Source organism: Echinococcus granulosus (genome assembly GCF_000524195.1).
Source record: "Echinococcus granulosus chromosome Unknown EG_S00052, whole genome shotgun sequence".
NCBI lineage: Eukaryota > Metazoa > Platyhelminthes > Cestoda > Cyclophyllidea > Taeniidae > Echinococcus > Echinococcus granulosus.
In genome coordinates this window covers 87,479-103,434 of record NW_020170432.1, presented here as the reverse complement: position 1 = coordinate 103,434, position 15,956 = coordinate 87,479, and the positions used below count along the sequence as shown (strand labels likewise).

At 44.7% G+C, this 15,956-nt stretch overlaps 2 protein-coding genes across 2 annotated transcripts in view; both read right to left on the bottom strand. All coding sequences in view use genetic code 11, as the record gives it.

The window, feature by feature from the left end:
* Positions 1-346: 346 nt before the first annotated feature.
* On the bottom strand, positions 347-11,948 carry EGR_06161 (Phosphatidylinositol 4-kinase type 2-beta; the record flags this gene model as incomplete). The annotated part of the gene is made up of 11 exons (XM_024495410.1): positions 347-480; positions 1,133-1,394; positions 2,471-2,530; positions 3,293-3,454; positions 4,081-4,172; positions 4,573-4,681; positions 6,877-6,944; positions 8,312-8,465; positions 10,526-10,657; positions 10,931-11,131; positions 11,634-11,948. 11 exons carry the CDS (start codon positions 11,946-11,948, stop codon positions 347-349), a joined length of 1,689 nt encoding a protein of 562 aa, XP_024350138.1.
* Positions 11,949-14,126: 2,178 nt separating this feature from the next.
* Positions 14,127-15,956, bottom strand: part of EGR_06160 (Leucine-rich repeat-containing protein 47) — a gene marked incomplete at both ends in the record, with an annotated part of 4,530 nt that continues 2,700 nt past the window's right edge. The window contains one exon of the mRNA XM_024495409.1: positions 14,127-14,387. Within this exon, the coding sequence (XP_024350137.1) occupies positions 14,127-14,387 (261 nt within the window). The remainder of the gene's footprint in view (positions 14,388-15,956) is intronic.

Here is a 15,956-nt window from a genome sequence, read left to right as displayed (position 1 = left end):
GAATGACTCAAATCTGACCTCTTTGGATCTGGGGTACAAAGATTAATGTGTTTTTAATGCCCTGTCTGTCGTAAGCCACAGCAATTTAAACCGTCTACAAGGGATACCTTCTTTCTGCAACGTCCACGTCACGTCCACCTTGATAGCCATAAATGACGACACCAGAACCGGTGACTCGGGTGATTTGCGCAGGCGGAATCGTGGCGCCCACGCAGTCAAATGGATAAATAAAACAATCGCGGTGCAAGTGGAATAATACCTCTTGATACGGTGGTGGCGTAAGAGCGACATAGGAAACACGCAATTGTTTATGTGGGTTCAGTATGAAGCACCAGGCAGATATGAGTCAGTCTAGTCGAATTTCCGGGATCAGACAGCCACGACTCGGGCTTACCGACCTGATGAACCGAGCTGAAGTCCATGTCTGCGACATCACGTCAAATTTGTGGCGAAGGAACAAATCACTGACACCCATATGGACTGAAAAGGAAAGGTCACGGCACAAGGTAAGCAAAAGGGACGACAAACATCATGGGCGTTTGGGACACGGCAGCAAGCCCCAAAGTCACGGTCACACCTCACTTCTTTCAACCAATAAAGGACATAGCCTTAAAAGCTGACAGCCAAATAGCACGACTGCTCTCATTACTGAGTAAGAAGTCCTCAAGGTTTCCCGTTTTCAGAGTCGGAGTTTTAGGAAGTGGCAAAGCTCCTTTGTCAGTGGGGAAAGAAGCAAGTATCAATGCCTAATCAATTCCAGCGGGAGTAACGGAACAAACCGGATACTTACTAAGCCGTGCAACCATTCTGTCTGCCTCCTAGTGACCTTCCGAGAGGCATTTACATAAGCAAATACAATTGTAATCGTAAACAAATCATACGAGACAAGGAGGGACACCAAAATGGACTCTTACATACACACACACACACATACACACAGGTAGGTATGAAAACAGAATTTGAAGATAGAGGGGGAACGGTGATTTTCAGTAGGTGGGAGAGAGGATAGGGGAAAAGAATTAGGCAGAGACACACACGGAGACAATGAGATCTGAAAGACATGACGTGGGCGGGCAGCCCGGCTAGAAGCGTGTGAAGAAGGGGCGACGAGAGTAGCGAGAGGTGAAATAACTCCTGCCACCACTAGCCCCACTACCCGGCGAGTCGGGCGGATCCAACTCGTCACCCGAGGGACTGGCGCAGGCCTCCTCCTCATCCTCCAAGGCAGTTGCGGCGGCTCGTCCCAGCTGCACGTTCGGAGGCAGCAGTTCGCGCGCTACCTGCTGCAGGCGCCGAGTTATTGATCGCTTCTCTCGCTCAACTGTCACGACTGGTATTTGCACCAGTTGGAGCGGGGTTTTTCGCTCACGCAAAGCGCACTGCAAATTCAAAATCTGAAAAAAAAAGAATTTAGCAATTCACAAGAGTACGGTCTCCTTTTCAACCGATTTCGTAGGGAGATCTGTGCACAATCGACCCGGTATGAAGGGTCGTGTCTACCTGGCCGGACAATGTAACTCGACAAGCGATTACTCGCAGCTTCCAATCGCGTCTTTTGACGCAAGGAACGCGTTCCAATCCGAGAACTGCGCAGTATGACGCGAAACCTCTCTAGGAGACGACTTACAATCCACAACCCAGGCCATGTGGGAGAGAAAAGGGTGCGAGGCTACATGCAGAGGGTTCCATTGTCTATGCTGTCAAAAGTAAAATCCGCCTATCCCGCAATTCACGTATTATGCAAACGGTAAAGGTAGTGTGACATGTGGCGACTAAACAAAGTCCGTGTGGTTTTCAGTACAGAAGAACTGTTTGTAGGTATGAATCACAAAGGCCATGGATGTATCAATCTGTCGGTGCATTACTCTACCGTTCCCAACTCCGAAACTCGACGAATGCGATTTAAGCTAGCTCCTAGTTGAAATCGGGTTGAAGTAGCTTCCAATGCTGCAGATGCATCCCGTCGATATTATAGAGTCTTTCGAGTAGGCGTGGTGGCAGAACAAGTTGCCTTCCCAAAGTGGCTCAAGCTGAGTCTTTTGGATCTGGTGAAGAAGCACTCAAACATGCTGCAGCACATTTAGAAAGACTCTCCATCTTCCATTGGAAATGATGAGTGAACGATACTACTGACCCGAGCACCTCAAGATCAAGATGGCAACACCAGGTCTCGGTATTGTTTCACGTCACTGACGCGGGAACAATCGCCCTATTAAAAAGGGATCAGCTGAAAAGTCAAAGTCGTGATCGATGCTAGGCGAATGGGTTTCACCCACCTACTTGCATCAACCGGCAAAACAATGGGCATCAGACTGGCATGGTAACCTTTATACTTCAGAAATGGAAGCATCAAATGGCCTTTAAAATATCCGCACTGGTTACAACAGGACACTGCATCGAGTTGTACCAAAAAGCGCATGAGAACAACTTATCAGTCAATTTGCAAGGCAAGTTTATGAAGCGTACTCACTTGGCCTCGCATAACAGCCATCTGTTTGTCAAACGTCTTCCGGTCAAATCCTGGATCCGTCTGAAGAGTGGAAGGAGAAAACAGGTGTTAGGCAATTAACTCCCCCCACCCTCTTCCAGGCCAAAAGGCTTAATAATCTCAGATACTTCACTTAAGCACATAAGTACCCTCAGATAAAGCAAGTTCGAGGGCTGATGTAGGTGTCTACGCAGCGCAAAGTCAAGCATCACATGCAGGGTGTCAAAGGGCCAACTTGACTACTTCAAAGACATTTCAAAGGAAGCTTTAAATAAAGCTGTGAGAGGATTGATGTGAACCACCCCTCGTACCATATCTGACGCGGGTTCTAACCCATTCAGCGAATTATTCACGTCAAAGGCCCACCTTTGGACCCAAAATCGCAAACTCTATCCTCAGTGAACAACTCAGATCATATTAAGGTTGGAGCGTATCTTTACAAGGCGGTACTTTCGGTCGCTGAAAACTGGTTTGTTTGGTCCTTAGGCAAATTCTCCAGTAGAAAGTGATCGGCGCTTGAACTCAGCTTGGCATCAAAAATCCTCCAGCCGTGACAGGTGAACATTATTGACGCCCATGAGATGCAGTTGGCGGCGACCTATTCAAGCACTGCTGCAATAGCCAATGCAGGAGAGCAATCGCTGAGAGTGACAGAGATGGCACTCGATCTACTGCTGGGCTCCCTAGTTCCCCTGTGTGCTATTAAATGAGTTGCTTTAGAGGTGACATGTGCGCCACGGTGTACCAGGAATACACTAATTTATGATTGGCAGTGAAAGCGGAGATAAAAGGGGCACGGCTTACCTTAAAGAGTTTATACAGGTCACGGACGAGCTCGTTCACGAAGTGCACATTGGTTATGAGTGGAAGAATGTGATTACAGATGTTATCGGAGAAGGGAATTTTTGCCAATGGCAGCCAGGCCCAGTAGAAGGGATCTAGGAGGAGGGGGAAGAGAAGAGGTACCTCAGGAACCAATTACAGTGGTCCATACTGATGACTCCCGAGACACTGTGAAGGTTTACCCAGAACGTACTGCGATGAACAAGGATTTCATGAACTGGTGATCGAAGGGACAGCACCACACCGTGTTTCAGGTCAAAAAGCCCAAATATTTGTCAAGGCCGTGCGCCTGGACTTGAAGCTTATCCAACAACTCCAATAGCTGTCGTCTGTTGGCGAAATCCGACATAATGTGGTGTACCCGGACATCTCAAACTGACATTGCAGACAATGCTGGTAGCAGACATGTCAAGACCCCTATAAATAAAGACCTCTAAAGACACAGGGATTCACCGCTCTATAAACGACTGTACCATATCAGCCTGGGATTAAAGCTTCGTTATCTAATGCCTGCCTCACGATGAATAAAACAAATCCATTTAAGTTGTCAACTTTCCCACCAGTCTATAGAAAGGAACATAAATTACAAGAAGACATTCCCTTAGCACTTTTGACCACCAGAGGGGAAAAATGACTTGACGCGTTCCGACGAGATCTGGAATTCCTTAATCAAATAAACACGATTTTCTAACTCCAAAAAAGTGCCAAAGCAGTAGAGCTAAGCGGATTCACCACGAAAGAGAAAATACTGAACAAGTCAGTCCCAAGACAAACGGATGCTGAGCCTTCTCGGGGATAAAGTCGATAGAGCCGTCGTATTTTACGTGATATGCGCAAGAACCTGCGAAAAAGATCGGCCAGATGTGATCACTAGAGTTGGCGAAAAGACTACCGTTGCACAATATCACACTTTTGTCAAATAAGTCCTCCCATTTGCCACCATGAATAACTGTCGCCGAATAGATCAAGCAGTTGCAAATTACTTGTCAAAAAAGAGATAGAGCTAGTTAAGTAAATGAGAATTTGTGCATGCATAATCAGGTTAACTGCGCAGAAGACAAGGGATTGCAGCATTTGAGGTGGATATGTTTGCGGTTAGGAAGTCAACCCCTCTTTCTTAACGGGAAAAAAAATCATTCACAATCCCCCAACCCTTGGCTATGTGGAAGACAAGGCCTTTTAAGGTAGAAGTTACACATAAGCAGCCATGAATCGAGTTAAAAAGAAAGGAAGAAACGTACAAGCTCGCCATTCGTCGGGGTGCTTAAAGGGAAATGCTAGGCCATTGTCAATGGCGACAACTGTAACCTTGGGAATTCCGGGCTGAACGGAGTCGGGAATATCGTCGCCCTATAATGGAAAGGTTAGTTATGAGTAGTGCACGGTGATGATTCAAAAGCTAGTTTTCCAAAAACAAACCCATGATTTCAGGTTGAAAAAAATGAAGCCAGGTTTGCAGGCCCTCAGCTCTTACACGCGTGAAATAATAAACCTACCCCCGAGATCTGAACTGGGGGACACCATATTGATGGCACCAGCTAACAAACGCATTCAACAAGAGCAACAATCTCGCTTTCACAGAGAAAACCCATCGAGTAGACGCCATGGAAGGAAGAGTTTTGCATTTGGTCTCTCAAGATTCTAAGTATTGTGAGCAAGGGTGGATTTGGACTGATGTGAAGTTCTTAAGAAGCTGTTTCCTAAGGTTGGATCGACATCTTGCCACTAAAGTACGGAGGCAAGATTGAAAGAAGAAATGATCACAAAACACCATTCAGGAGACAAACAGAACCGTCATTAAAGTGGTTTTTTTCAAGCAATGGAAAAAAACCACGTTTGATTTGCAGTCAGATAGATAGCATCCAATGGTCAACAATGAGCGTTGAGGAGGACATTTGCAAGGCGAACGAGGAATGAAACAAGATTGCAACCTCTTTTGAGTAGCACGACTTGGAACTCGACACTCTGCAGCGCCTTCAGAAGGGGAAATCAAGTGCTACGGTGTCTCATGAGAGAGTGACGCCAACCGAGCTCCTAAACTAAAGATGTGAACTAACCCCTAATTTAATTCAAATATCAAAGAGTAGTGAGAAAAGCCTATTTAATATTGCACAAAGTGATCTGTGAAAACTTTTAGATAGGCAGTGATTATAACAACAAAATTTGCCATAAAATCTCACACAACCAGGACGTTTCAAACCCCCAATTCCAACCAATTAGAGGGAGAGAGGAGAGGAGAGTAAGCCCACAGAGAATAATTAAAATTCACATGAACTCAAATTAAGTCACAAGGCAGTATGATTTTTTCTTCTTAGGGTGTCATCGACACACACAGACACATATACAGGTTGTATAAAAAGCAGGCGCATCCCATTTGAAGGTGAGATCAAGTTGCCAACTCACATGATCAATCAACTTAGCTACCGTTCCCTGAAAAGAGAAGAGGAGGCGAATAGGGAAATGCCAGTGGAGTAGAGGATATCTAGGTTTTGTGAAGCTAGGCGTTTTTAGTGTAAGCCGACAAAGCATCCAAAGGGGCTATAATCTGTGACTTCTAAGGAAGTTAAAGTTGATAACAGGTGAGAGGATTAGTTCAAGCAATTCCCAGTGAAAATCTAAAGACAAAAACCGAGAGCTAATTGCTTCCACCCTTGTCATGGTCCTCTTTCCCGAACATCATGTTCCACACTTGACGGTCTAATGTTGAGGTGTTGGGTACTACTCGAGGAAATACCATCAGGGGATATGGAGGACGCCAGCGGGGTAGTATCTTCGCCTCATTATGACCTAGAGTGCAATACGAGGTCGTGTTATGTTGTGCCATCTTATAAAACTCAGAAGAGCACCTTCTGCACACTGATTCAACGGCCCAAGTTCAGCCTACTTCAAGAAAAGTTTTTCATGAACACCTAATTACACCCCATCATGCGGATAAATCTCAGACCTAGACAGAGTAAGCATAGCATTGTAGGAGACAGTGGATGAGGCGATGCGAGCCTTCACCTCAAAGTGTGTGGTGGGTGGAGGTTAGCCATTGCAGATGAGTTAAGGACAACCAACAATGAAACATTCGGGGGTGGATTGTCTACCTTTCAATGGCGTGAAACACGACCAATATCTGGCCTTGCCACCTTAATCTCGAGGTCCCCGGGTCAATGATGTCGCTCACACATCCATTCAAATGGAAGATAGAGCGTGCCTGCAGCATAGAAGTCGAGTTCAACTCGATTTGCCCACCAATTTGAAAGAATCTTTTATATGAAGGTTCAAAGTACCAGGGAAGTGGCACAAAGTCCAATAAGGAATATCGCACCGATAGTCTGAGGCACATCAAATGTCTTATAATGCACGAGTGCATACAACTGCTCCTGATAGATGCAACGAGGTACATTCACCCATTCCAAAGCATGAAGAAGCGATCAATTGATGCAAATGTTGGTGCCTGCAGTATAAGGAAGTTAGGGATTACCAAGAAGGAAGCAAAGCGCCGTTAGCAGGCTTCAGTGTAGAGAAACTGGGAAACTGCAAAGAACCACGCAACTTACACCCTCTGAAGAGGGCGCTGGAACTTCGGGCGGTTCATAACGAATGAGCCAATTGTCATTGCCGCGATCTAGAAGCAGAAGAAAAAAGCCAAATTCGCAAGTATTGTCCATATGGGGGCATTGAATAAGAAGTTTCCCAGCCCTTAAAAAGTCACTTGCTCGTTTCGCGAGAATCGTTTGAATTTGCTGACTTTACCTATCAGTGTTAATAAAACCATGGAAGAATTGACAGCTTCTGTTTATTTCCCGGTATAGAATCGTGTAATTAAAGAAAACTCCTTTAACAATCACCGCTCCATGAGTGGTGGAATATGTTTAGCACATTTTGATCCCTACAAACAATACGGTCGATTTCAAGGACCCTTCAAGGGAAGTGACCAAAGAAAGTTCATGCAGCTTGATTCAAGGGGGCAAGGAAAATTGGATTGTTTATTTCTCCCACGTCGGTTTATAGGTAGGATACTGGTACGGTACTTGCGACCACTTTCATACAATTAAAACCCGCATTAAAATCATGTTAATCCACGGTAATGGATGTGATTCAAGCTTCGTCGCTTTACTCACCAAGCTGGACTCCGTTCCATAGTTGCGGGTGGATCTCCACAAATGTGCCAGACAGTACAGAAATCGCACAGAAATGGTTCGGATATGAAGGTTTGACTCCAGTGATAAATCCGAAAACTAGACGTTCGACTTTCACTTCTTTCATTCATATTAAAGTGGCTTCTCACTAACCTGTAAGTCCAAGTGACGACTAGCACCACTTTTATTGGCACTGGATGGATAGCACAACCGCATGCAGAACCAAGACAGTTTTATTGCCTCTGTAGACAAAATGCCCCATAAGGGTACAATCCGCAGGTCGCTTGTCTCGTTGGGACAGAATAGTCGACTGTAATAGCAATTATCTCGACAAATAAAGCCCCAAAAGAGATCTTCTGTGGTCGCTTAACTCTTTTTATAGGGGAAAAATGCACAAAGTTCTTTGATCACCTTACTGCTCCACTGATCCCTATGCCAAAAACGGTCGGGGTTATAGACACATAAAACAGAACCAATAAAGTTGGCTAGCAAACGCTCATTTGATCCATGAAAAGAAACAAAAATAAGATCGAAGAAGCTTCTTATAAAAAGAAATACTGAGTAGTGCCCCCAGGTACCTGACACCTCCTTACGCCCGGATGGACAGCTAGGTGATAAAAATAGTGATAAAAAGGAGTGAAAATAAGTTGAAGATCCGAGGGACAACTTCTAGCATTTAGGTTTTACTGCCAAAAGCGGATGTCATATGAAATGCGCTCGCTGTAGAACGTTATCATTATTACGTATTTCACCCTAGGTAATCAATCACCTAGCACAAGAAATAAACGGATAAACGAAAAGACAAGTCCGCAGCTAAGCTCTTGAGATAAGACAATGACTCAAACTAACTTACCAGTATTACGAATTACGTAGTCAAGGACAACCAGCTTCTCAAATTGATGCTGAAGGCTAGTCTGTGCCTCCTCCGGCAGTGGATCCGCATCAAATCGATTGAGCCAATAGTAGGCGTCCTGACAGCCCGAAGCAAAGAGTTGGAAGGAGCCCACCTACCGCAAGACACCAGCAACAACAATGAAAGCCTACAAATCCTTTTAGCAAGTCACGTGTATCAGTCGCGTGCAAGGTCATCGATTCTGGTAGAGGGTAGTTTCACCAGAGCTATGTCCGAAGAGGAGGAAGGGGGACTAAGCGAGGAAGAGGAACAGGAAGAAGACATCTTCACAAAGCTTCAGCCCCTCCGCAGTAAGGGTGAGGTCGCAGCCGGGGGACGTGGTTTCCCCGGGGAGATTAAAAATGGCGGACAGTACACAGTGAATCTAGGCGCGCCGGCAGTGGACATAATGAATCGCATGGTGATGGCCTTCCTTGACTGTCAGCAACACCTAGACAGTGAGGAGGACTGGAAAGCATGGTGCGACTCTAATGGGTGTCCCACTATGGGGGAAAACTACGAGCTCTTTGTACTCGAGTTGTGCGAGCGACCTTCGCAACACAATTTGTTCCAGGCGCTGCGCATGCGCTACAACATAGACGTAAACATTTCAGAGAAGCCGAATGCCGAGAACTTGCACTTCTACTACAATGTCACACTAACTGGAGACACGAAGGAATCGCTTATCGCTGCAGTGAACTACTTGGTGAGCTTTGCGCCAAAAGAATTTAAAATCCACCTCTGCACGCCTTGTGACTATAGAATGAGTGATAGCCTGAGTCCAGAGACCGCAATTGAACAATTTATTGAGGGAGGCCCAGAGGACGAGTGCGAAGAAGAGGAATGCGAAGAGGAGGAAGAAGAGGAGAAAAATTGCTAAAAGGGCGCATTATGCTTCGGCTTTCAGACAGGGCATGAGGCAAGAGATATCATAGTGAATGAGGAAAATGCTTTGACATTCATTTCGAAGCCATGGATTTTCTCCATATTACCGTGATCATAAATTTTCGAGATTTGTTTCATAAATCAAGAGAAGCCTTTTTTCTGAGTGACATACTACATCCTATTTTGCCAGGCTGGTGGACCCAAAACTACATTATGCCATATTAAACAAACATAAAGTTGGAAGATTGTCGTGATTCTAGGTAAGGGAGAGTGTAAAATGGGAGAATGGTTTCAGGCCATAAAATAACAGTTGTTTTACAAGATTTTGCCTTTGCTTTGATTACTAATTCATAAATAGATGACAAAGAAGGCATTTGCTCCGGTGTTGTCGCAACCGCTAAAGTCATGCCCATCGGCCTCTTGCGCCATCAGTAAAATTAGTTTCTAAGATGGGTGAATTGAATCAATTCAACCCTCCGATGCCCCCACTGTTTCACCAGTTTTAGGCACCACCTCCATTCGTGCTGCTCCTGAGTTTGTAGACAAATTTATCGAATCAGGGAAGTTCGGCAGAAAAGAGGAAAGTTTTTAACCTAATTTAGGTTAAATTTAAATCAGATAAACGAAATTTCCGCAAATACTGAAAGAGACGTAGCGATAAATAAGCATGAGAAGATAGGTCGATTCCGACGTCGTCAAAGCCACGAGAATGGCAACAGTGAAAACATGACACGCAATGTCGACATGAAGAGGTCAAAATCCAATGATTTTACCACAGCCACAACTTGAAACCAAGAGTGAAGTATATTTATTTTCAAGAGTAAAAATATGGCCTATCTAGACAGTGGATAGATTAAACCGGACTGCGGAATGCAATCCAAGCTACTAATCACCTTACCCGTGTAGTGTCCAAAGAAATGATTACCACCCAAAGCATCCTTCAAGTAAAAGTGTATGAAGAATAGGACCAACTCAACACCTGCTATCGAGAATCTGCAGAATGATCCCTCATTAATTCATCAACACCAAGGCCTTCATCGGCCAACAAATAACCGAATCCAAACAAATCGTGTAGGTGAAAAAATGCACCTTCCCTCTAATTTGAGTTTAATTAAGACGGTCTGAGATACGTAGCAGGAATGAGGAGATTCGTAATTCAGGATGGCACTGACAAGATCCAAACTAGAACATCGATACGAATGTATCAAGTGATCAACTAAGGTGAGTCAGCAGCAACAAATTTGAGGAATGAAACTGTAAAAGGATGAATAGAAACTGAAACAAACTCACTTTGGGAGGAAGTCCAAGTCTGTGAAAGTGTCGCCCCAAGTCGGGAAAACGATCAGCAAACCGCTGTTTCGTCTTAGATGCGGCGCGCACGGCGGCACGGTAATTAAATGTTTTACTTGCCAATTTAACAACCTTTGCGGAAGTAGAATGGTTTATTTAATGTACACAGAAACTGAGGGCAAGTTAAAGTAGATTCAGGATACTTGACAATAAACCTAGAGAATTAAAAAGCAAACAGATGAAGTCAATTAACGACTAGACTAGATTCACAAAGAGAAGAAGAACAATGGCGGCTGATCCCTGATATGGTGTCGATGATGAGCCACAATAAACAAATGACGGCATAAACAAACAACATTGCACGCCTAAAAGGGTGCTTGCATAGAAGCAAAGCAAACAGCAAACCTTTGTGGTGGGAACGATGTTTAAACCGAGTTTTTCGTCGACAAGGCTTGCAGCCACCTCAGAAAGATAGCCCTGATTGGGGACCAGGCAGCTACGACCGAAGAAACAGGGGCAGCAGAGCTTATGCATCCACTTTGTCCACTTGGGATTCAGTTTTCCATAAGGTTCTTCGTCTTTGGGTTTAAATACAGCGATCTTTTTCTAAAAAAGGACACTAAGCGTCAATCACGCGACTCAAGGGGCTGAATTAATTAGATCCAAGCTCCATCCCAATCAATTCCACTTTGACACTACCTTTTACTTATATATTACATTAGGATGGGCATAACTTTCTTCCAGTTATGAAGAGTTAGGTGTAAGTAATTTGATAGTATTTTCAGGTAATCGTAAATGTACAGCAAGCAAGAGCACAATTTTTAACTCCTACTCACTTAGGCTTTTTTGATATGGGAGTCTGCAATAAATGCCATATTTGCCTAGGTTTTGGATCCATAATAACCGCCACAGCAAAAAAAGCATTCAGTAAACCTATATTTAAGTGCGTTATTTGAGAAGGCCAATAAAGTAACATAGAACCCCTTGAATGCTGAGTACTGTTTCATTTAGCAACTTGAGCGCACAAAATACAGTTATTTTAACCGTGTAAGAAACGAATGAGCCTTGTTAAATCAAAACAATGTAAGTTAACTCAATACTTTCTTACACCGTCGCGGCTTTTGACAAAGTAGCTGCCACTGGACCCTTGATAGATTCTTTCGGGGAAAACACTACAATTGATGGCTTCAATGGCCTCCCTCAAAACTTCATTGAAGTGGGCACTGCTAGCAGAATCCTCGTTTGGGAAACCGGGGGTACAATTCATAACTTGATCGTCATTAAGGAGAGGTGTTCTTTCTGCGTCAGCAATGTCCGCCATGTTAAGCCACTCTGTGTCAGACTGATCACTCACAGCACCAGCAAGTTTTCTTTGTTTAAATAGGTCACCGCCCTGGCTTATGACGAAGGGAGAACTTGGCATCAACGAACAGACAGAACACACACTTACCTAGGCATTGGGTTGTCATTCGTCACTTTTTATTGCCACTGCTTTTTAAAATGGTAATGACCACACAATGTAAATCTTATGCTATTGTAGGCGGTTTTCTACACTGCCAAAATGTAACTGAAAAAGGTATGCTCTAACTTTAATCCTGGTCTGACTTATTTGCCATTTACAGAAAGGACCCTGCATTTAATACCTAATAACTAAATCAGGAGATATGCTGCTATTCTTTTAGGTCTTTGAGGTGTAGATTTACTTTGATTTAAGTAATTTATTTCTTAACACCTATGATTTGTCACTGGAAGTGGGTGCTTATAATTTATGCAAGTACTCCCAAAAGGAACATTGCATATTAGTTCCGAGAACCGACAGTCGATTGTTATCGGCAGACGATCATGTCGCTACCGAAAGAGTTAGATTTGAAAGAATGTGAAGCTTACATTCAAGCAAATCACAATCCCTACCTGGGCGCTCTTCCTGTTTATCCCTGTGCCCGCGTTTCTATTCCCTCTGTAACGAGTTGCATTACTTGGCTCGACTATTCGAGATAACGTACCGATGCTAATGCGATGAGTTCGCATTTAAGGTCTTGTGCTTCCTGTTTGTGGCAACAGATTCAGTGGGTCTGGCCTTACTTCCCGTAGTGCGAGTTTTCGGGGGAGAATATATTCGGTATGCAGATGATGGTCGACAGCATTCATGCTTCATAAGTCAAGCACATCCCATAGAAAAATTTACACAAAATTACGATTAAAAAAAGGAATATTATGTCTTCCTTGGAGTCGTAGCCTGTCAACGTATTGTAAACTGCACGCATAATTGAAGAACGGGATGGCTGGAGGGCTATGCCACAAAGCAGACGCACAATGCGGGCAGACCCAAGGGCACATAAATGAGTTATTTTGGTTCTTTTAAAAGAGCCGGAAGGGCTATACAGCTAAAACTGAAGCCACTAGTGTTCCCAACTCACTACATTTTTAGCCTCACGTGACCACCACGGTTGATTGACGATCAAGCTGTTTCGATACGCCTTACCATTGGCCCGGAAGACGATCGTAACTTTAACGTCAGTAGAGGCATAAAATCCACGAAGACTGACGCGGAAGGTGCATAAAATCTCTTTTAAGAACGCCCAGAATGATGGAATGTTGTGGCATCTAGGTGGTAACCATGACCCACGAATCCCGAAGGGGATCAAATGACACTCGGTCACAATGGCCACATCATTATTAACAAAGGGTATTCACATTCACCTCAGAAGTGTGTGATTCTACTCTCGACACTCCTGCCACAACGATTGGGCTGACAAGGTGTTACACCATTTGACTCCACACCCGAATCCACATGCTGTGCGTTATCACCACCGTTCCATTTGTCGTCTATTCCAATTCACTTCCTTCTTCCATGCTAGAACTGGTGTCCTTCCCCAGGTGCCCTCCTCGTTTGCTTACCTAAGGTGCTCCGATTGGGGAGCCAATCGGTCAACATTTCACACCATAGACTTTTCAGGGGGAGACACAGACCTGCTTCAAATTCCACTCTTGCAAAATGCTTCGTCCCTAGAGGGAAAAATCCAGCCCCACACACCACCGTTTCTGGCCCACTTCTATTTCCCAACTGTCGATTCGAATTGCATTGGGTTGCCTCATGTCGGGGAAGGATGGTCACCACATGGAGAAGTCTCAGAAAATGGGGTGAGGAGGTCCAACCGGAATTGTATACAGGGGATCTCAAGATGGAGGGAGGGCAGTAGAGAGCACAATCAAGACAGCCGTACCAACGAGACGACTCACACTCGTGCCTTCTAGTGCGTGCACAGAACCGCACTTTAAAAGTCCCTGCAGCAAACTGAATTGAAGGTTGCCCGGCCTTTTCTGGTCATGCCATAGCTCAAGGCGATCAAGTTTTTAAGTAATTTTACCGACTAAAATATCCAGAAAGCGCTTATTTCATCCACAGCGCCAAATCTCATGAATGGTTCTCCATGTAAAACACAAGATCCCTGAAAAACGCATAATTATTTCCATTTTTTTTCCAATATACCATTAGTAACAGCCAGTAAATTATACACAAAAACGGTTCTCCCTTTTTAATTAATAAAGGCATTCTGATGGGAGAAAAATAACATCACAAAGAGAGACCACCTCGTACATCCTAATCGACCTTAACATTGAGGAAGTCAGGATCGGCGATGTCCCCGGCTGTGGGATACCTGGCGAATCGATCGCCAGTCTCTGCATTCTCAATGCTGAGGGGAATAATGGTGAGGGGAGACAGAGGCAGTGACGAGGCCTCATCCACTTTGGGACGCGCGTACTTCAGCAGCCAGACGAGTAGAGCCCGAATTATGTCCTTACATACTGCGTCAGTTTGGCCGGCCACTTCGAGTAATATCTTGGTGGTTTCACGAGTCAGCTGTGAAAGGAAGAAGGGATGTTTGCACTGTGGATCGTGACTTGAAAGTAGTCAGTAGCTAAGCAGTAAGAGAAGAATGGACTGACACCACCATTCATGAATAACTCGCAAGAATGTGCACCGTTAAAGCATTTTCAGCTTATGGGATGAAAATTCCGTAAGATATTTCCCTTCTGTGAATTTCGCCAACGGAAAGCCTGAACGATGAATGCCATGATGATCTGCGAGGCATTGTAGTTGACCAATGACCGAAAGACAGGGTGCAAGCTTTGAGGAGCCCAAGAATCGCATTTTACAACACGGATGAGTACAAAACCGTCACAAACATAAATTGAAAGAAATCTAAAGTCCCAATTTACAAAAAACGACTCACAATGCAAATAAGAATTACAAGTAAGGAAGCCAGGAGGATCTGACCATCGGATGGTAATGTCTCCACCAGATGCAGAGTCAGCGAGAGTGAGCCGTTCAATCTCTCCAGGTTCGGACACCACGATGATGCCGTGGAACGGAACGCAAGTCACTCAACTTTTCGGTAGACGTTTGGCAGTAAGACATTTCTGACTGTGCTCTCTACTACTTTACCCCCATCTTCAGCTTTCCTAAACAAAGTTCCGGTTGAACTTCAAGGGATCAGATCTTGGTCACTCCTACTAATCACCTCCCAAGAGGTTCCAATGTTGTAGAAGCTTCTCGGCGAAATCGTTGTGAGCACCCAGAAGAGGTGGAATTACTAAAGACATCGCTTTAAAACGTTTCAAGGAGCCGGATTCCAGCAACCCGTCACTCACGAACAGACACTACGTAGCAGTCTAAAAGGGACTCTCTCCCTAATAGTGATGGAAAATCGCGTGCTGCCAACACACAAAAGCGTCACGGAAAATATCCCGTGGCGTTTCACGTCTTAGACTACGAGCTAAGTCGTTCCTATCCTCATGGACAGAGAAGGAGAGGTCGCGAAAGCCACTAGAGCAGTGAGTGCCGGGCGTACACACACACGCCACGCATGACAAGTAACCTTCAAAGACTACTAGTGTAGTTCTTCACTTCATCCGCACGCCTTAATGACGACGTATCCTTTTGGCCTGTGGTGACCGAGTACCTTGTGAGGCGGAGTGGCTGTTTGCCTTCCCCGTCAAGCAAACGAGCGTTCCAGCAAATACCTCAAACGATCGGCTGAGAAATTTTAAAATTTCGAGATGCACACCACTTCATCCCCAACTGAACATGCTTGCTGTGTACGTGTGTGGTTGACTAGAGATGTGTTTTTTTCCCTTACTAAGGATTAAGCAAAAAGGCCCGACATTCGTCTACTCCGTACAGCTGCAGAGCAAAAGTAAAGCCTCTTCTTCAGGCAACAGCTAGCACTTAAACCAGTCAATCAGTTGGCAGAAAGTGTTGCTCTTGGACTACAACACGACCCGCCGCTTCATACTGCACGCCTCAAGCATCACGCGCGACAAAACCGCATTCTGCACTTGAAGATGAAAAGAGTTTGCTGCTCCATTCTCCTCCCCCTCCTCCTTTTCCATTTGGTGAGACTTCTCCATATGGTGACCATCCTTTCCC